General features: G+C 29.8%; 1 protein-coding gene across 1 annotated transcript; it reads left to right on the forward strand.

The window, feature by feature from the left end:
- Positions 1 to 16,381: 16,381 nt before the first annotated feature.
- On the forward strand, positions 16,382 to 20,845 carry LOC145183466 (uncharacterized). The gene is made up of 2 exons (XM_090074745.1): positions 16,382 to 16,805; positions 19,933 to 20,845. Exons 1-2 carry the CDS (start codon positions 16,537 to 16,539, stop codon positions 20,402 to 20,404), a joined length of 741 nt encoding a protein of 246 aa, XP_089930871.1. The 5' UTR covers positions 16,382 to 16,536; the 3' UTR covers positions 20,405 to 20,845.
- The last annotated feature ends 554 nt before the right edge of the window (positions 20,846 to 21,399 follow it).

Raw genomic sequence — 21,399 nt, forward strand, 5'->3', positions numbered from 1 at the left:
ACTAAACCACATGGATTTGCTATGGATTGTGTCAAATCATCCAAAATGATTGTCCAACATCCGAATATAATATTTAGGACTTTCTACAAGATTGTTGGAAGATTTTAACAAAATTTCCTGGAGAAATTGAGAATGCCAGGATTGTGTAAGACAGTTAATAAAAAAAATAGGTTTTATGATAAAGCGATCTACCAGCTACTATTCAATTAAGCATCTGCATCACGGAATTTTTCTATTCCGTTACCGAGAGTAGACGATTATTGATTTTTAATTAATTGTACAGTTTTGCAAAATTCTTCCAAGCATTTTTTCTGAAAAGTTTTAAACAATAATCTAGCGCAACTAAACATTAACATTTCAAAAACTTGAACTTTTGTTCATGAAAAAAAAAGTAGCAGCAAAAAAAAAAAAGGAAGCGAACAACATTTAACAGAAAAACGTTCGTTATGAGCGTTGCCAGTTGAAGTTCAATTCTTTCATCTATTAAACGTGCTAATTGGTCTTCTTTGTCTCTTAATATCGATTTCAATCGTTGACTGTTGACCTTGTCATACAGCTTGTTAATGTTTTCTGGTTGAGGCTTCGTCCTCTTGAATTAAAAAATGTTTCCTCCTGCTGAAAAGGCACGCTCTAAGGACAAGGACGAAGCAGACGCAAAAAACCATGTGCGTGTACATTCCGCCAGAAGTGCGAGCTGAGTTAAATTCTTTGCTACCATTCTTTAATTAGATTTTGACCATCACCCTTCGTAGTTTTAAACAAAGCCTCATAAATCTTTTTACTCAAACTGAAATGCGGAACTTGAAGTTGTTAGCATTTTTTTTGAAAGGCTTGACAACCTATGGCAATTATAGTCTATATTTTTGTGTGTAGCTCAACTTCATCTACAATTATAAAGCTTTTAGAGGCTTCATGAGAGCTGTAGCTTCAAAATGTAATTTAGAAGCTTTGTCATTGTCACACAAGAGAGGCAGCTTGTAATGACAAAAGGTTATTCAACTTTTTAAGATTGGCTAGGAATCAGCCTTGTGGGATTAGCAGTTTAGATTCAAGCACCGTACATAATCTCGAAAAGCTTCAGTATCAGCAGACTTAAATGGAAGATTGTTTCTGACAATAAGTTTCATGATTTCCAGAACTCCACGGAGTTTCTTGACATCGAATAACTTGTACTTGATAAATGAGCTGCAACAAAATAAAAAGATATGATAAGACATATAAACAGAACTGCGGGAGGCCTTTTCTTCGATTACTTCATTCTTGCTTTTTTGTTAATTTCTTCATCCTTGCTTTCTTTGTTGTAAATTTTTTCCTTTTTTCTTATCAATGTTTTGAAAATCTCTAGGATATGCGTTCTTGAGATGTATTCTCAAACCATACGTGTTATAGTGTTTCATTTGATAAACTTCTTTGCTAAGGTTGCATTTTGCTGAACTTCTATCGCCATCAACCTCAGGGGTAATGTGCTCTTAGATGACCTCACGATGTCGTTGCACTGTGTTTGATTTTGTTTGAAACAAAATCCAAAATGGTTTCAAAAATATTCGGTTTGGTTACGCGTTTATAATCTTTTGCATTAAAAAAATTATAAATTGTGGGATAAAGCGTTTCTGGTACTGTTCCGATAGTTATCGACCGAAATTCCGGTCCCGATTCCGAATAAATTTAAGATTTCGGTTCCGGCCGGATATTCGGTTTAGAATGCTACCGAAAATAAATATCATAAAACTTCATTTAGAATGATAGCATTATTATCATTTTAATAAAAATTTTTTTTTTAAAAATAAAATGTTAAGCCTAAGAATTAATTGAATGAGAGTTTGAAAACTAATTAATTTTCTTGTTTAAATTAATTTTAAGTTAATATTCATATCTTGAATGAGAGACTTCGTTTGAAAACTAATTAACTTTCTTGTTTAAATTAATTTTAAGTTAATATTCATATCTTGAAATGGTTTTTTTTATCGTTATTATTTGAAAGACAATATTGTTGTTATGTCTATAATTTCTACATAAATAGATATATGTCAAGTATTACAATTAGTTATATAATCTATAAAGTGTTAAATAATTCGTTGTTTCTCTTGAACTATTTCTTTTTAAGTTTAGTGCTCCCGCTTTTAATTGTATTGATACAAGAATTTCTCCGTGCGAAACTGTCTCATGGAATGAATTGCAATGTTGAAATCGTTAATATTTCTCCAAAGAGCAGATCAATAATGATTGTCCCTAGGGAATTTTTTGTTTTAATTAAAATTATTTTTTACACATGCAGCCAAATCTTACGCGCGAATGAACGAGTATGCAAGCAATATACGCGTCAAAAGTGCGCGTAAAAAATAATTTTGTTAAAAAATTTGAATTCTTTGACCCATAAATCTATTATTTTCTCATATAATATGTTTCTTTACAATTTTTATCAAATTTTATTTAGTTTTTGCCGTTTTTTGATCATCCTGAGTCACATTGGTGACGCCTGTACTTGTTTCCCACCTATTACCAGCTACGTTATCATCGCTTCTCCAACTATTTCTACAAATTCTCCATTTATTGCTAATATTTTGAGTTCGTTTCTTCTGATGTGAACATTTGCTTTCTGAATCATTTTTCTTGAAATAATGGTCCGGGTACATCCACTGTCAACCATTGCTTTTGCTGCAAAATTGTTCACGTGAACTAAGCATGGGAATTTCGGCCTTCGAAATCGACGAAATTAAACGAAATTCGTGTTTCAATTTCGTATCGAAATTTATATTGAATTTCGAAAGACGAAATTTTTAAACATTACAAATTCACGAATTTCGAAATTAAAACTTATGTTTAATTTCGTGTCAATTTCGTTACTTTCAATGACCCGAAATTATACGAAATTTTTTCGCGAAATTAAACAATCCAAAAAATCGAAATTTCGTTCTCAATTTCGATCCGAAATTGAAACACGAATTTCGTTTAATTTCGTCGATTTCGAAGGCCGAAATTCCCATGCTTAACGTGAACTATGCATAATGGGAGCGCCGTTAGTTGCTCAAGGGAAAAGCTGGCGCTGGCAATTCCCCACCTGAGTTTCCCTATTGCGATTACCAAAATCTTGTAATATGGCTTGTTTTTTCACATCGAAAACAAGTTATTGCACCATTAGCATTTTGTTTCTTTGAAAAACAGTATCGGGCAACATGTCCAGATTTACCGAAGTTAAAAACCATTAGAGGATGAAGATGATCTATTAGCATTTTTATTGATTCCAAAGATTGTTCTCCAACCAGTTTAACTGTGTTCAGCTATACTACCACATCGCCAGACCCATCGAATTTTTCAATCATTTTTGACATGAGTGTCATACTGCCAAAATAGCTTGTAAAATCAAGACTATTATCGTTATATATTTCTTTTTTTTCTCTCTCTCCGCTTTTTCGTAGTTGTACAATTTCTATACATTTTCGGAATTCTCTAGAGCGTAATTTCTTACGCAATAATACTGGAGCCAATCCTCACTGGAGCCATAAAAAACGAAGTTTTTTCCGTAAAACACTAAGTTTTTACCGTAAAAAGCGATGAAAAAAAAAGTCCATTGCTATAAACTTTCAAAAAATTCCGTTTTTAAGATAAAAACTTCGCTTTTAAATCCAATGCTATAAACGAACCAGGGAATCGCCTTTTCAAATAAAAAATGCGTTTTTTCGAAAAAAAACTTCAGATAGATTTTTGATCTCTATTTTAGATATTTTCTTCGTGATTTTTGGCGGCCATTGTTGGAACAACGTTAGCGCTTCAAAATCATTGAACATTCTTTGTTTGTGTTTTTATGTTGATATTTTATAGATAAAACTGAAAAGGATTTTGGTAACTCGAAAATAAACTAATTACTTAAAATCTGCATTTAATCGATTATTCAGTTCCTTATTGTGCTTCGTTAACAATGCATGCATGTATTTAACATTCCATGCTTATCTATGTAGGTTTTCGATAGTAATTTTGGTTAAACAAATTTTTCATAATTTTTGACTCAAGAAAAGTATAAATAGTCGACAAATATGCCATATAATACACAAATACACAACAAAATAAAATATGCCATAACGCACAAATACACAATTACACAACAAGGTAAAATGCTGTCTAAAGAACTTAAAATGTTACTAGCATTAAAGATCAGAGAAAACAAAGAGGTTCTTCTTGGGAAGCTTAGTATGTTTTAATTAGCAAACTATTTAAATAAAAATATGTATTATTACATGTACGTATATATATATATATATATATATATATATATATATATATATATATATATATATATATATATATATATATATATATATATATATATATATATATATATATATATATATATATATATATATATACACATATATATACATACATATATATATATATTTTTTACAAATGTTATAGTAGAAGTATGTAGTATATAGTATATATTAACATAATAAAAGTATGTAATCAATCAATCATATATTTCTAAAAAAAGATTTTACATTCAAGTTTACACACAAATAGTTATAAACTAATGTGAAGTAAACTACTAATAGTGCTAATGATATACAACAAAGGTAATAATAATGGCAATTTAATCATTATATTCAAAAACAGTAGCAACAGCAGAGATATATTACAATATATAAGTAACAATCATAAAATGATGTAATGTATAGTATATATCAATTTTTTATATATGTAATAAATAAATAAATATATATATATATATATATATATATATATATATATATATATATATATATATATATATATATATATATATATATATATATACTTTCAATAGTTTTATTAACTTAATACACTAACATTATACACTGTGTATAAAACGATTAATATATATATATATATATATATATATATATATATATATATATATATATATATATATATATACTTTCAATAGTTTTCAATATATATATATATATATATATATATATATATATATATATATATATATATATATATATATATATATATATATATATACTTTCAATAGTTTTATTAACTTAATACACTAACATTATACACTGTGTATAATACGATAAATTGTGTTGGTAGAGATTCCATGACAGTCTCTGAGAACATGAAAAAAACAACATTTTTGCCAATAAAATGAAGAAATACCATTATCTGGAAACGTACTGAAATGATTTTATTTCGCTTATAATGTTGCAAATCATCTTTAAACCTAGTTTCTAAAAATCTAATAAAGCTCTTGGGACTCGATACTGCTCTCGAAAAACTTTGTCAGAAACATCTTCGTTAAAAAAGAGGCCATTTAAACTAAAATGAAATTGAAGAACAAAACAAAAATATAATTTCTGCGCCTATTTAGTATGATTTCTGATTTTGTTCGATAAAAAATCATTAAAAAAAACATCAAAATTTAGTAATTTTAAGTGATGTTTTAAACACCAACCTCTCGAGGCAATCGGTGGCGAAGCTCATTTTCTGTAACTTCGAAATCTAAGTCTTCATCCGAAAAAATTAAATCCATGTTCCTATTTTAATTTTACACAGTTTTTTTAAATACCAAGTACCAGAATGTAAAAATATTTATAAAAATAGAATAGACAGCACAGCCTACTTAACAACTAATAAAGTTTGTTAAGTAGGCCTGCTAAATAAAAATTAAAATAAAAATTGCTATCAATGACGTATTAAGTATAAAAAAAGTCCGTGAATTTTAGTGACGTATACGTTTTATGCTTTATAGTAAGCTAGGGATTCTCGAAACGTTTCGGGAAAAATCAATCGAGAAAATTGTTACGTTACGATACGAGAGGTTTCGATCAGTTACGAGAGCGATTTCGAAAAATCAACTAATTTCTCGTAACATTTCGGTTACGTTACGGGAAATTCCCGGTTGTTACGAGAATCATTACGAGAACGGTTTCGAGTTTCTCGTAATGATTCTCGTAACAACCGAAACTCATTTTTCCCAAATTTTCATTTTCTCATTACGAGAATTATTTGTGTTTCGGGATATTTCGGGATATTTCGAGTTATTTCAAGTTCCCGAAATGATTTGCAAAAAATTTGATTAACCAGTTAATCAGTTGAAGTACGCATTTTTAGGACATTTGACGAGCGCGACAGCTGAATTTCGATACATATCGAGAAAATGAAAAAAATATTAATAAAAAATTTTCAATGGTCATAATTTGCTTTGAGGATGGTTTGCTTTTGCAATGTGACGTAGTTTAAAGAAGTGATAAAGTTAAAGAAATAGTCAAATCGCGAAATGTCAGAGATTGTTCGGGATCGAACTCACAACTTTCTAATAACGGGACATATGCCTCAGACCTCTCGACTATTGAAACAGTCTAATAAAATTAAAAAAAAAATACATTATTTAAATTACACATAGTACATTAACTTTTTAAAAAATTAACAAAAAACTGTTTCAATGGCCATCTTGGGTCATCATTGGCAATCAACATCCCATTTAGGCCAATTTGTAACACTTCTTCAAACTGCGTCACTCAATTGAGATTAAGTCCATTCAGATTTTCAATTTTTTACTTTTCTCACAAACAATCGATGACATTTCGCGATTTGGACTATTTCTTTGGAGGAGGCAGGAATTGATCTCATGACCTTTTGGTTATGGGGCTCATGCCTCAGACCGCTCGACCATTGAAACAGTGCAATAAAAAGTTACAAAAATACATTATTTAAATTCAACATTGTCCACAAGAAAAAGTAAAAAAAAAGTTATAAATGTACATGCTTTTTAGTTTCTTTGCACTGTTTACTTAGTAACTTAGCCATGAGTTAAACAAAAGTTTAACTCATGGCTAAGTTACTAAAAGATTTTAAGGAAAAAAGAAATGAAACAAACACCAACTTCACCATTTTATTTAATCAAAAGTTAAATAGCAATTTATTTCATAAAAAAAGGTGAAGTAAAGTCAACAAATTAGGCAGTTGGAGTTGATGTGGCAGGTCCAGGTGTAGCTGTGGCAGGTGTAGCAAAAGGGTCATCATCTTCAGAATCATCTCCAAGGTCAACTAGCGGGACATTCCCTTCAGGCAAAGATGAGGAAGTAGATCTCCATGGTGTATCCTCTTCGGCAATGGCCTCTTCAGTGGAAGTGAGCTTGTAGGTTTTTATCTTCACTCGATCGTAGTTTTGCTGGATGTAAAGCAGTTTTTCAACTTGCTCAGGTTGAAGCTTGGTCCTCTTGTAGGAGACAATGTTACCTCCAGAACTGAAAATTCGCTCAGAAGGAGCAGAAGAGGCAGGAACACACAGCCATTTCCTGGCAGCCTCTGAAAGCAATGGAAACTTTTTTTGGTTGTCCTTCCAAAATTTCAGCACATCAGTTCCAATCTCTGCAGGCATTTTAGTGTACATGTCCCATTCACTGACAATTGATGACTGGGTAAGAGGTCTTTCAGGCCCAACAATTGCCATCTCTTCATCTTTGATCAAGTCAAAACATGGGTCATCTTCGGGTGCCATGACATCCTTGAGCTGCTGCACATTTAGTGGTCATTTCCTGGATTGAAGCAAGCCACTGTTGATGAGCATTAGAGTTGACAATCAAAACATTATAGGCAGCTTCAAAATACCCGCCACCAAATTTTTTCAATGGTTTACCCTTGTACAAGGGGTTGAGAAGGTTAGCCACGGCATAGAATGTGTTGTTCGCGCCACCATTTGGAAAATACTTTTCCAGATTGTTCTTCAACTTTCGATAAAACATTTCAGCAGTTGGAGACAGAGTTTTTGTGTCAATCTGTTCTTGTGCCCGAACATTGATGCCATAGATGTGAGCAATGACCTTGTGGATGCAGACTTTTTTATCAGCTGAAAGACTTTCTGAGTTGTCACAGATTCTTCTCAAAATTGGAAGAATCTCATCATAAAGATTAAACTCCTCTTCAGTAGGCACTGACTGAGCAAGTTTCCGGCCAATGTCATTTCCAGGATTGTCTCTAATAAAGCTCAAAATCTTGCGCATTCGCATAATGCTGTCAAGCATCATGGAAACGGAATTCCAACGAGTTTTGACTGGGGCAATGACTTTCACGACTTTTAGAGATGACCTTTCTTGACTGCTCAGGTCACTGTCGTCCATTAAAGATTTGTACTGAAAAACCAAAAAAAACAAAGTTATTAGTACATGGTAACCAATTATAAAAACCTGAAATAAAATTTACAAGCTAATTGTAACTTAAATAAAGTTAAATTAGCAAGTTAAAACTGAATAAGGTCAAAAACATTTAGACAATTTTAAGTTTTACCTCCTTCTCAATCCTTTGCTCGGCCAAGTTTGATCGGTGACACTTGGAACTCAATGCAGTGGCTTTGATGATGGCAGCTTCGAGATTCATTGTTTGAACTGACTTTGTCTCCTTAATCGTATTTTCCACAACCAGATTGAGAAGGTGGTTTGCACACAAGAGAGAATCATCAACATACGTGCACTTTGGAATAGCTGCCTTCATGTTGGCAGCTGAATCATGAACACATACCACTGAACTGAAGCCGTCATTTCCAGGAATGTCAGAAACATACCTGCAAAAATCAAAAACATTTATGCGCATAATGTTACAAATTTTACAATTTTGTGAACATTTTCGTTATAACTCGTTATAACTCGTTATAACTCGTTATGTCCCGTTATGTCCCGTTATGTCCCGTTATGTAAGAAGTATAGTTTCGAGATACAATTAATTGAGCTAGAAATGTTAATTTCGAGAAATAACGATATTTCCTCGGAAGAAATAATATTTTATATTATAATACTATCATAGTTGTATTATCGTAGTTGTATATAATACTATCATAGTTGTAAAACTTACTTGTCAAGTTTGTCGGCAATTGCATCGGCAGTGTGTCTTTCAGCAAAAGGTCCAGTGCCAATGACAAACATCCTGAGCTGGAAATCTTCTCTGATGTAGTGAAGGGTGATGGCTTGATATGAGTCATTGTTTCGACTGCTCCAAAGGTCTGAAGAAAGGGCGAATCCAGGTGATTTGGGAAGTTCGGCCGACAAAACGTTGTAAACGGCATTCTTGACATTGGTGTGCAGCAATGGTAGTCTAAAATCAAAAAGAAAAACATGGTTCAAGGTTAGGTTTGAAATTTTTGTTTCAATTTCAAATAGAGGTTGTAAATGGGAATGTAAGTATACTATACTTATACAATAAATGCTTGTTTCCAACACTATACCTAAAAGGGTATTTTTGGGAAATGTAAAACACACCATCCCAAAATATTTATTTCAAAAATTTCATAATCCCAATAAAAAAAAGTACCAACCCAAAATGATTTATTTCAAAAAGAAAAATTCATACATTTAACTTACTTAAACTTTGAATACGTCTTGGCCTTCTTCACATTCATTTTATGTGCAAAATAGGCCAGAAAATCCTTGAAGCCATCTGCCTCGACCAAATTGAATGGGAGGTTGCATCTTGCAAGAAACTTGACAATTTCAATATCTCCTCGTAGTTGTTCCTTATCCTGTGATTTGTACTTCATGTACGCATCAATGTTCTTTGCCTTTTCTGGAGTGGTCGGTGCTGCCAACCTTCTTTTCTTTACAGTTCGGTTTAGGACCTTTGGAGTTTTGCCACCTTTCTCCTGCTCATCTTCATCATACAACTAAAAAAGTAACAAAAAAGCAATATAAGTACATTAGGATGTACATTAGGGATTATTTACAGCTATTCACGAAAGTTTAAACGATTACAGAATTTTAAGATCTAATCTTCGGTTTTTCTTGAATAAAAATCTAACGGAAATAGATATCAAAATAATTTTTTTTTCCAATTTGGTAAATAGGTTATTTGTTAATAGAATAAAAAAAAGTAGGTTTCGACTCATCACTGTTTACTCAGAAATTTCATTAAAAGGAAGGTGATACAAATTAAAAGGTGTCACAAAAGTTTAAACGATTTTATTTAGGATCAATTATTTGCTAATTAATTGATAAATCCGGTGCGAATATTTTTTTTTATTTTTAAATAAAGTTAAAATGATTAGTTTAATATCAAAAAGTACATCACAACACCATTAGGCAGCTTTTAATTCATTGAATATCAACTTGAAATATTGTAAATTTCAAATTAATTTCGATTGCGTGCAAACGGGTCGAAAATCAGTTTCTAGTGAGATCAAGTGGCAAGTTATTGGTATGGCGAGGACAAAAAATCACACAAACGTTCAAATAGGCAAAATACTTCATGTTTCTGAATCTTGCGTTCGAAAAACCATCAAAACCTGGGAACTTACCAAGGACGTCTCCGACATGCCGCGTAATGGGAGACCATCCAAACTCAGCAATCGTGACAAAAGTGGTATATTCAGAATGAGCAGAGAAAACCCCAAACTCAGCTACAAAAAGCTAACACAAATCTTCAACGAGTCAAAAAGTAATCCAAAAGTTAGCAGAGAGCTCGTAAGACGAACATCGTTGAACAAAGGTATTGGAACGTACATAGCTGCTAGAAAACCTATTCTTTCAATCACGGATAAACGTAAACGACTAGTGTGGTCCAAAGTAAGGCTGGACTGGTCTGTAGAACAGTGGGCAAAATTTATTTGGAGTGATGAAGCTAATTTTCAAGTCGTAAACCGCAAGGGAAGAATCTATGTCAAAAGACTTGCAACTGAGAAATATTCAGACAGGTTTTTGCAACATCGTCGACAAGTAGGTGGAGGTTCAGTTGGCATCTGGGGATGTTTTTCTCACAAAGGTATAGGCTTCTGTGAGCTGTACGAAGGCCGAATTAATCAATACACCTAAGAACACATTGTAAACGTGTTTAGTTCCATCAATCAGACACTTGTATGGCAGAAGCAAGCAATTCATCTTTCAACAAGACGGGGCTTCAGCTCACACAGCTCACTCAAGCAAAGAATATTTTTTGAAAAAAAAGTTCAATGTGATGCCCTGGTGCCCTAGATCACCAGATCTCAACCCAATTGAAAATAACTGGTCTTGGATCGACATTCAACTGACATACTATGAAATTCAATCAACTCAGCATTTGAAGCAACTTTTGATTGAGTACTGGCTGAAGGTAGCTCGCGTGATGTGCATAAAATTAGTTGAATCAATGCATAAACGAGTTTATCTTTGCCATAAAAACAAAGGAGGACACTTTAAATATTAATTTTGCTTTTTTTTTTCATTATTTGTTCGAATGTTGCAATTTGTTTAAATTTTTGTGCTTCTTATTTTTCCTATATGATATTTTGTAATTGTTTTTTTCTAAATAAATATTAAAATTTTTATAATATGTTCATATTCATTTTAAAGCTAATAACTTTTTCTTTAATAAATAAAAAAAATTTATTCAATACCATTTTATAGCTGTTTTTTATTAAACAAAAACCAAACATACTTGATAAAAATTCTGCAATCGTTTAAACTTTCGTGAATAGCTGTATAATTTAAAACTTTCAAAGTACTAAATAACAATAACTTATGACTTTTAAGTAACTTTACGAAGCTTTAGCCAATGCTTTAATTAAGTTATTTTCAACAAAAGTCAAAAACTATTCAAAATAGGCAAATAGTATACATAAGCAGAACTAAAATTAAAATGTAATGTAAAATTAAATTTTTAATTATCGGACCTGTTCAAGCTCTTCATAGGCTTGGTCTCCTTGGCGCTTCTTTTCAGCTTTTTCCTGTTCCAATGCCTTCCATTCAACAGGGTGTTGACTGACCATGTGCCTTCTTATTCCACTGGTACTGCCATCATTGATCTTTGACAGGTGTTTACAGTCCCCAATGTTGCACTTAGCGTAGGTCTTGTCCACACCACCTTCAGTGACTTTCTCCTCTGTGAAATGCTTCCAGATCTCTGTTCTAGGCCTGACCATGTTGACTTGACTTGAGTGTTGAGTCTAAGTATCAAAAATTTTGTCACAAATTAATTTTTTTCCGGACTTCAATCAAACACGTCTGATCTTCAAAAAGTTCCAGGAACTACAAAACTAACCAAGCACTTTCCCGGAAAAAAAGAACCAAAATTTGTACTGCATTTTATGAATGTGGACATTTTGTTAACATGATAATTCTACTGTTAAGTATTTTAAACTTTGGTCTAAAATGTTTTAATAATACTTACTTTTAAATTAATGACTTATATTTTAACTTAACTAAAAAAATTGAATCATCAATACTTTTGTTTCTAGCAATTTTAACAACAATCTTGTCTAATAATGTTCCTTTAAAAGCAACAAAAATAACAAAGAAACAATTAAAAAGTGTTTTCTTACCGTAGAAGATGTAAAAACCACAAAAATTAGTTGAACTTTACTCTTTTGTCTTGATTAGGGTTAGGACTATTGTAATTGTAATGAAAACAATAACAGTAACAATAATTATTGTTATTGTATTAACTTAATTTAGAAACAATAACAATACTTGTGATTTACAACTATTGTAATTCTGTAATACAATAACAATAATTATAGTATTGCAACTCATCTTTATAAAACAATAACAATATCTGAAAAAAAATGTATTGTAATGACCCACTACAATAACAAGTAAATATTGTGTTGTAATTCGTCTTTGTAATACAATAACAATTTATTGTTATTGTAATAAAAAAAAATATTTTATTGTTAAAATTTAATAAAGTTGAAGAACCGTTCTTCAACTTTTCAAGACATTAACATTTTTAGGGCTTGTTCATATGGACAAGGGCTAGCCCGGAAAACGAGCCAGTTTTAAAATTGCGTTTATATGAATTTTTGCCAAAAAAAATAAAAAATGATATCAAGTGATATTTTACTCTTTGTCGGTAAAATAATGAAACAAGCAAGAAAAAGGCGCCTTAAAAGAAACAATCGTAGTTGCTCTATCAGCAGATAAAAAAGTAGCTATTACTTTATATTACTCAAAAGATACTTGATCTTTGGTAAATTATAAAAGCAAAACAACTAAATTTTTAAGTACACGGAAGTTGCCAGTTTTATTATTAAATTTATTATTTTACGCGGAAGCTTATAAAAGAATTTACATAAGCTTCCGCGTAAACGGGCTGGTTAATTTCTTATATAAGAATTTGTACGCTTGCGTACAAATTTATATAAGAAATTAACCAGCCCGTTTGCCGAGATCTCGGCAAAAAATAGTGAGGTCTCGCTATCCGGGCTAGCTCGTTTATTCATATAAACGGAAAATAAAATTAAGCTTAAATATTGGTGACGTCGATATCTCGGCAAACGGGCTGGCTCGGCAAACGAGTCAGCCCGCTTTCCATATAAACAGGCCCTTATTTAAGAAGAATTATTATGTTTAACTGTTTGTGTTACTAAAGTTAATTTTCATATATATTTTAAGTTCCTTTGCAGCATTAAAATCAAGAGGAAAAAATAAAAGGGCTGAATAAAACAATTTATGAATGTTATTTTTCGTAATAGTAAGGCTATCATCAGACAGGCAATATTTTGCGGCCATTTAGAACTTAGAAATACATAACAAGATAGGTGATGCGAAATCTAAATATGTAAAAAATAAAATTTGCAATATATTGCAAATCCATAAATAAAAAATAGCAAAAATAATAGTAAGTTCGTCAGAGATGAATATAAATACGTTAAAATACGTTAGCTTTTCTACTTTAATGTAAAGTAATACACTACAATAGTTATTGTAATTGTTTTCATCAAAACAATACAATAGTTATTGTAATTTTAATTCATTAAAACAATGCAATAGTTCTCGAATTTTATTGTATTGTTAGAAGAAAAACAATACAATACTTATTGTAATTGTTTTTATTCACAACAATACAATACCAAAGTAAAAATTTGGTTATTGTTTCTGTAATATTACAATACAATTTTATTGTATTGTAATGTGTAATTGTATTTAATTTTTACAATTACAATTACAATAGTCCTAACTAGGGTTGTTAACCGCAATATTTCGTGCAATTCCGGAAAAATAAAATTTTTTTTTTTCGTACCGAATTTTACGAAACAAAAAAAACCGTTGATGTTCATTTCGCAAATGCTACTTACGAAATGTCGCCTTTCGCAAGTTGAATTGCGAAATAAAACTATTTTGCTACATACGAAAGTAGCGCTTACGGAAGTCGCACTTGCGGAACGAGCTCTTTCGCTAAACGACGTTTTGAAGTCTATAACAAAATTTTGTCGGCCAAACGGATATAATTGTAAAAAATAAAATTTTTATATACCAAAAGGTTTATAATCAAATTTTATCTTCAGTATTGCAACATATGAACATTTTAAGGTTTTATTTTTTGAAATAATGATAAAAAACCAAATTTCTTTCGAAACGAAACTCTTTCGCACCGCAACTCGCGAAACGGTTCTTAACAGAAAAACACTTACGAAACGCGGCTAATTTTAAATATTTAATTACGTTTTATGAATCAAATACGTATAATTAACTAGGTAACTAAAATACTAATTATTATAATATATTTAATATATTTAATAATAGAATATAAGGGGGCCTAACGCAGCTAAAATTTAAAAATTTTAGCTACGTTAGGCCCCCTTATATTCTGTTTCAGCACCGCCATACCCCGTCCTAACGTTCTTAATTCTTCTAGGTCACTGTATGTATATATATATGTATATATATATATATATATATATATATATATATATATATATATATATATATATATATATATATATATTATATACATATATATATATATATATATATATATATATCTGTGTGTATATATATATATATATACATATATACACACATATATATATATACACATATGTATATATATATACACATATGTATATATATATACACATATGTATATATATATACACATATGTATATATATATACACATATGTATATATATATACACATATGTATATATATATACACATATGTATATATATATATATATACACATATATATACACACATATGTATATATATATATACACATATATATACACATATGTATATATATATATATATATATATATATATATATATATATACACACACACATATGTATATATATATATACACATATATATACACATATGTATATATATATATATATATATATATATATATATATATATATATATATATATATATATATATATATACATATACAGATATATATGTAAAAACTATTGAAGAATAATTTAACAACATTACTTAAATAATAAATAATAATATTTTTGTGTATAACAGTTTAATGAAAGTTTCTTTTCGTAAAGAGTTATTGCGGAATAATTATTATTTATTTTTTTCGTATAACGCATTACGGAAGGTGAATTTGCGCAAGAACAACTTTCGCAATAGCAACTTGAAATACGGAAGATAAAAATGCGAAATTTTCGCAAGTTTTTTTTTTACGGAGAACAACCCTAGTCCTAACCTAGTCAATTACAATAGTCCTAACCTAACAATAGTCCTAGTCTTGATAAATAATATAATAAAAGACTTTAAATTGATATTTTCAACCTTTAATTGTGTTTTTTAAAAAAAGAAAACAAAATTCAGCTGTCGCGCTCGTCAATTGTCCTAAAAATGCGTACTTCAACGGATTAACTGGTTAATCAAATTTTTTGCAAATCATTTTTGGAACTCGAAATAACTCGAAATATCCCGAAACACAAATAATTCTCGTAATGAGAAAATGAAAATTTGGGAAAAATGAGTTTCGGTTGTTACGAGAATCATTACGAGAAACTCGAAACCGTTCTCGTAATGATTCTCGTAACAACCGGGACCCGATCGAAATAAATTTCTCGAAAGTTTAAAAACTTTACTCTCGTAACTCAAAAACATTTCGAGAAGAGTTCCGTTACGAGTCTCGTTTCGTAACGTATCGAAACAAAAATAGTTTTGAGAATTCCATGCTTACTTTATAGCAATGGCCGAAAAAAATACAAACAGCGATGAATTCTTCGAGTTTAAGCATTTTTTTACGAAAAAGTAATTTACTAAAAAAATCGCGTTCTTACGAAAGATTTTTTTTCTTGAAAAAAACTTCGAAATGTTTATAGCATTGGCCCCTGGTTACGTTTCAAACGAGAAATTACGTGATGACGCCAATATTGTCTCGTTTGTTTAATAAAAACTTCTCGTATAAAAATCTTACAAACGATACTTTTCTTTTTGAGACGCAGTTTCTAATATCCAATTACAATCATACAATTTGAAGTAGATTTTTAATACTAACGTATTGATTATATATTGTTATCTACATTTTACTCACAAAAGGTTTTTGAAAATTCAAATAACTTCGTGAGAAAATGATAGGAAATTCATTATTTTTAACTTGTATATGCACCTTTAATTGGCACGCTTTTAAATAAATATTTTGATTAACACGCTCTTAAATAACAAGCTCTATGAAAAGATAAATTTAAGTGCTTTAAAACCAGCGCGTTTACCGCATATTTTTTGTAATTTGTTAGAAAAAAAAATCTTTTACGGTTTTCTACTTGTTAAAGTTTACAACATTTTGAGCTTTTTAAGCTTTGAGTTACAAGTTCATCAGATTTAGTAAATACGTTTTTCAAATGACTTTTGGTTCAGATACGAAATTGTCGTTTAAGAAAAAGAGAAGCTGTTTGCTACTTTTGGCAACTATATCTTTTATGATAACTGTATTATATATAAATGCAAATATGCTTTGGAATAACATGGGTTATGATCCAAATCTTTTAAAAGGTCGGTGTGAACTAAACGAAAGTCAACAAAAAAATTTAGAAGAAATTCGTACTTCGTTGCTATCTACCCACGAGATACTTGATAATTATAAAATTGACCACTTTTTGCTGCATGGAAGGTAATCAATATTTATGTTTTACGAGTAGTAGCCAATTTTTTATTTAAATTTTTAAGTAACTTTTAGAAGAAAAAAGACTGACATTTTGACACCAAATTCTGCCAACGTTACAGATTTAAGGATATTTTGTACGCAATCTCAAATACGCTCAAACTATAAATCTTAAATATGCTCAAACAATAAATTTCTGATTATGTAACATGACATAATATAGTATAATATAGTATAATGTTATATAAAGCAATATATTTTAATGTAATACAGTTTAACAAAAAATAATTTTTATATTATATGGCGCTAGTGCATTTCGTACCCCCTTTTTTATTGCAAATTATGAAAGATCGTTGTTTAAAATAATTAAGCTTTCTGAGCCTAACCTTAAAAACTTTCAACATCCTATTTCAAAATAAGGCACTGAAACCTTGAAAACCATGTCATTTTTAATATTAACATTTTTTTAACATTTTTTTTTGCTTGAAGTAACAAAACATTGCGGTGTTGAGAAAATGGCGAATATGAGCGCTTTGTTAGGGAAATTATTTTTGCTAGGGAAGTTAAAGTTGGTCAAAAAAACAAAATGAATACCAATTTTCTTTATTTTAAACAACGATCTTTCATAATATGCAATAAAAAGGGGTATGGTGTGTTGGTGCGAAAAAGTACTGGCGCCATATAACATAATATCGTTCTCGGGTGATTTAAGGCCAGTCTGAGGAAATTTCGCTTTTTTTTCGTGTTATTTTTGCTTAAACGCGTGAACTGTTTTCACCTCACGGGATTGATCGCATTAAGAATTTGACGTTAAGGATACCGTTTTCAAAGGCCGACATTGTTTTTATAGAAACAGCCGATAATAGGTAAAAATATACAGGTAAATATAAGCATTTATATTGTAAATATAAACATTTATATTTACTAAAACTAAGGTATTGTTTTTATTAAATATAAATGTTTATATTTACCTATTATATGTTCTCATTGAACCTGAGGTTCCAAAACATTCCATGTATTTTTAAGAACACTGCTCAGAAAATCCTTTTCTGGCTTCACCAACCAAACTCTTCTTATGGGAAAAACTGGATTATTCACTAGATTTTCTGTAAAAGTATCTATCTTCAAATATGAATGTGAAGAAACTGGCAACAAAAATCTTCGTACCTTTTCTTTTTTTTGTAAACGATGGATTTCTTTTCAGGCCACTAAAAATTTCAGCTTTCATATAAAAACACTCAAACAGTTTAGCTATGTTCTTATGTTCGAATTTAAATGTTCGAAACCTCTTTAACTTTGTTTACTTTATTTTATTTTTTTTTGTGCAAAATTTGAACTTTGTGCGGAAGAAATAGGAAACCCGTAGTAGATTATCCTAATTTGAGCCTAGATAAGTCTTTTGACTTTTAAGGGGCATTTGTCACTTACCTATAATAAAAAAAGGCTAAAGGTTGACCCTGGTGTATATTTACCCTGATATTTTTATTTATTCACTTTTCATTACCCAAGCATAGGCTACATCCTAACCTTTGACTTTAACAAATCAGCAGACAATAACTTACTTGAGCTTAGGAAATAAAAAATTTATAGATAAACATAAGGTAGCAAAAAATATATATATACTTTCTTTCTAAAACAAAATACAGTTAAAGATTTTCTTTTAAACTGCATTAAAATTAGGTTCATTGGTCCTGCCATCAGTCTGATCCACCATATGCTTTACATAATCTTGCATATATCAGCCTCTGTCAACTTCCAAAATTATTTCCAAAGTATTTTCTTAAAATTAAGAATGGAGAAGCTGGATGAAAAAATGAAATTTAGCAAAATCTTATTGTGAGATTTAGCACAATTATTTAAAGTGATCAATTATTGGTAAAAAAAAAAAAAAAAGATTAATTAGTATTTAATATTATCATTTCTTACTTTTGCAATGAAACAATCTGCTTAATACTATCATCTCATTCTCATATATTGAATTTTGAAGAGTGCTTGACATTTATTTTTAATTGTCCTATGAGAAATAAGGTTTGTCAGCATAAATCCAACACCTTGTATTTTATACACAATCTAATGTAGTTATCATATAATGAATAAAATAAATAAATAAATGGAACTTGAGGAAGAAATTTAAAAAATTTCTCTCATATTTGTATAAGTTTTATTTAGACCCACCACCAATTAATACTTCAAGGTTGACTAAAAACAAATAATTGATGAAAAACATTAGAAATTTTGCATCTTTTCCTTGTACTTTCAAAACTTATCTTGTTTTTTATTTCAGATATTCACTCCTTTTAGTCGTGTTAGGGGCGGCGCCGGAAGTTTATAAAAAACGTCGGGATTTCTAATCGTACCACAAATCACTAGTTGTACAAATGGATAATAACAATTATCGAAGTGTACATAGACTGAACATTACTGAAAAAATTGTGCTTTAAAGATAATTTTGTTTATTTTTAAAGATATTCTCCTTTTACAGATAAAACAAGATGCCGTCATAACCCAAAACTTCGTAAAAAATTAATATTTTAATTTTTAACAACTTTTGCCTGGTAACATTCATTTTAGTGAGTTATTTGCCAAAAAATTATGACAAAAATTATTTTCTAAAAAATTTGCCAAAAAGTTATGCTAAAAAGAAATGTTTAGTGGTGCAAACAAACACTGATTAGAGACAGACATGCCTTAAATCACCCGAGTATCATATTACTATACTATTTTTAATGTAACACGTTTTAATACAATAACATATTATCGTATAATATAGTATTACTTGACATAAAAAGTTATCTTGCTGAAATATATTACATTATGTTATTTTAAAGTATATTATATAATGTTTTATAGATTATTTAATAACTCGATAATTATTAATAGTTATTGAAAAAAATAATTTGTTTTCAATTATTTATTTTCATTTACATATTATTTTCTGATGATTTTAAAAACAAATCTCTCATTACCTCTGTCTCTACCTTTTTTTCCCCTCATTTTCTATTAACAATTTACTTAATTTAAATACGGATAAAAAAACGTCACACGAAAAACTTGTTCGCAATTACAGTGAGCAGAAGCTTTGATTATTAGAAAATAAAGAAAAAACACTCAAAATAAAAATTTATTATTTATTAAGCTTATGGGCCGCCCTACGAGGTTTAAACGATATTTTCCCATGGGAGTACGACTTCGACATGGGAATCATTGAAGATGATCTTAAAAATGTAGACTTTAACAAATTGAAAAAAGATTTTAACAGAAAAAACATGGACTTAAAATACGATTCGTTTGCCGGAAGATATCTCGTTTATAAAAACGACTTACGAGGTGATATATTCGTATACAAAGATTATTATAAAAACGGCATTATGAGAAGAATCGGGAAAGAGTCGTGGTTGGCTTTCTTCCACTACAGACTTTACTTTCAGTTTCCTGCGCGTCTCGTCAAAAAACCGTTATCCACAGTGAAATTCTTGAATAGAACTTTCCAAATACCAAGAGAAGGGGTAGAAATTCAAAAATATTTCTATCCGAACAATTGGTGGCTTTTCCATCCTCCTGTGGGTTGTAGATTGAATAATATCTCGAGGATTGTAAGTTCAACCTAAAGTTTGCATTCGAAATATAAAAGTTCAATGACGATGGTACATTGAAGAAAATAGAATTCTTCAATTCTTCGGGACACAGTTGAACATCATAACTTTAAAAAAGAAAGAAAAAAAAAAAAAAAAAGAAAAAAAAAACAGAAATAAAGATATTAAAATTGTTAATATCCTTTCATTTAATGTTTTTGCCCCAACATAAAAATTCTAGGATGTTTGATTTTATTTGTTGCTGAATCAGGTTCTTTTTCAATACTTTAACTATTTTGTTTTAAATTAGTTCCAAATTATTTTTTTTTTTCTGAGACAGTAAACTCAGAGGAAGTATCAATTTGATCCACCATTTTGTTTTACGCAAAATTTGGTCCACCATTTAGTTTTACGCAAAGTTTGCAAATGTAAACATTTTGCTGAAGATGAAAATCAGTTACTAATATTTCTATAAAATTGGTTTTTATGGTTTTGAGTGGATGACAGAAGATGACCTTAGTTCATGGGAGAAATACGCTTGAATCTTAGAACTAGATTTGGAATATCCAAAATAATTCTATGATTTACATAATGGGGATCCCAGCTAGCACAAAACGTTAAAGTACGTTCGAAGAACGTTGGAAACGTTCTTAGAACGTCCCCGACCGTTTCTAACGTTCTACGAACGTCTCTTGAACGTTTTGTGTTAGCCATATGGGTCTTTTACTTACTTTTTCTTTACTTAAGTAAGCTTTTATGAAAAAGTAAATAACGTATTTATTTTTAAACTTTCAAAGTAAAGTTACATTTACACTTAAAAGTATTTTACTTTTATAAAATGATTTTTATTTTATAAGCAAAGGTAAATTTACTTTCAAATGAAAGTTATGTAAATTAGATACATCAAAAAGTAATATACTTTTATATTTAAAAGCAGAATTGCATTTCATAATGTAATTAAACCTCAAATATTAAATTACTTTTACATTTAAAAAGAACATATTTAAAAAAAAAAACTATTACCTTAATTT

This window comes from Hydra viridissima, unplaced genomic scaffold (genome assembly GCF_058129835.1).
Source record: "Hydra viridissima isolate aposymbiotic clone 2 unplaced genomic scaffold, HvirCarnegie_v1 scaffold_17, whole genome shotgun sequence".
Lineage (NCBI taxonomy): Eukaryota > Metazoa > Cnidaria > Hydrozoa > Anthoathecata > Hydridae > Hydra > Hydra viridissima.

What these genes read in the sequence shown, in the direction of transcription:
- LOC145183466 (XM_090074745.1), top strand. Translation starts at nt 16,537, where the DNA reads ATGACTTTTGGTTCAGATACGAAATTGTCGTTTAAGAAAAAGAGAAGC. An exon ending in CACTTTTTGCTGCATGGAAG is followed by an intron (nt 16,806 to 19,932) that starts GTAATCAATATT and finishes TTATTTATTAAG; the next exon opens with CTTATGGGCCGCCCTACGAG.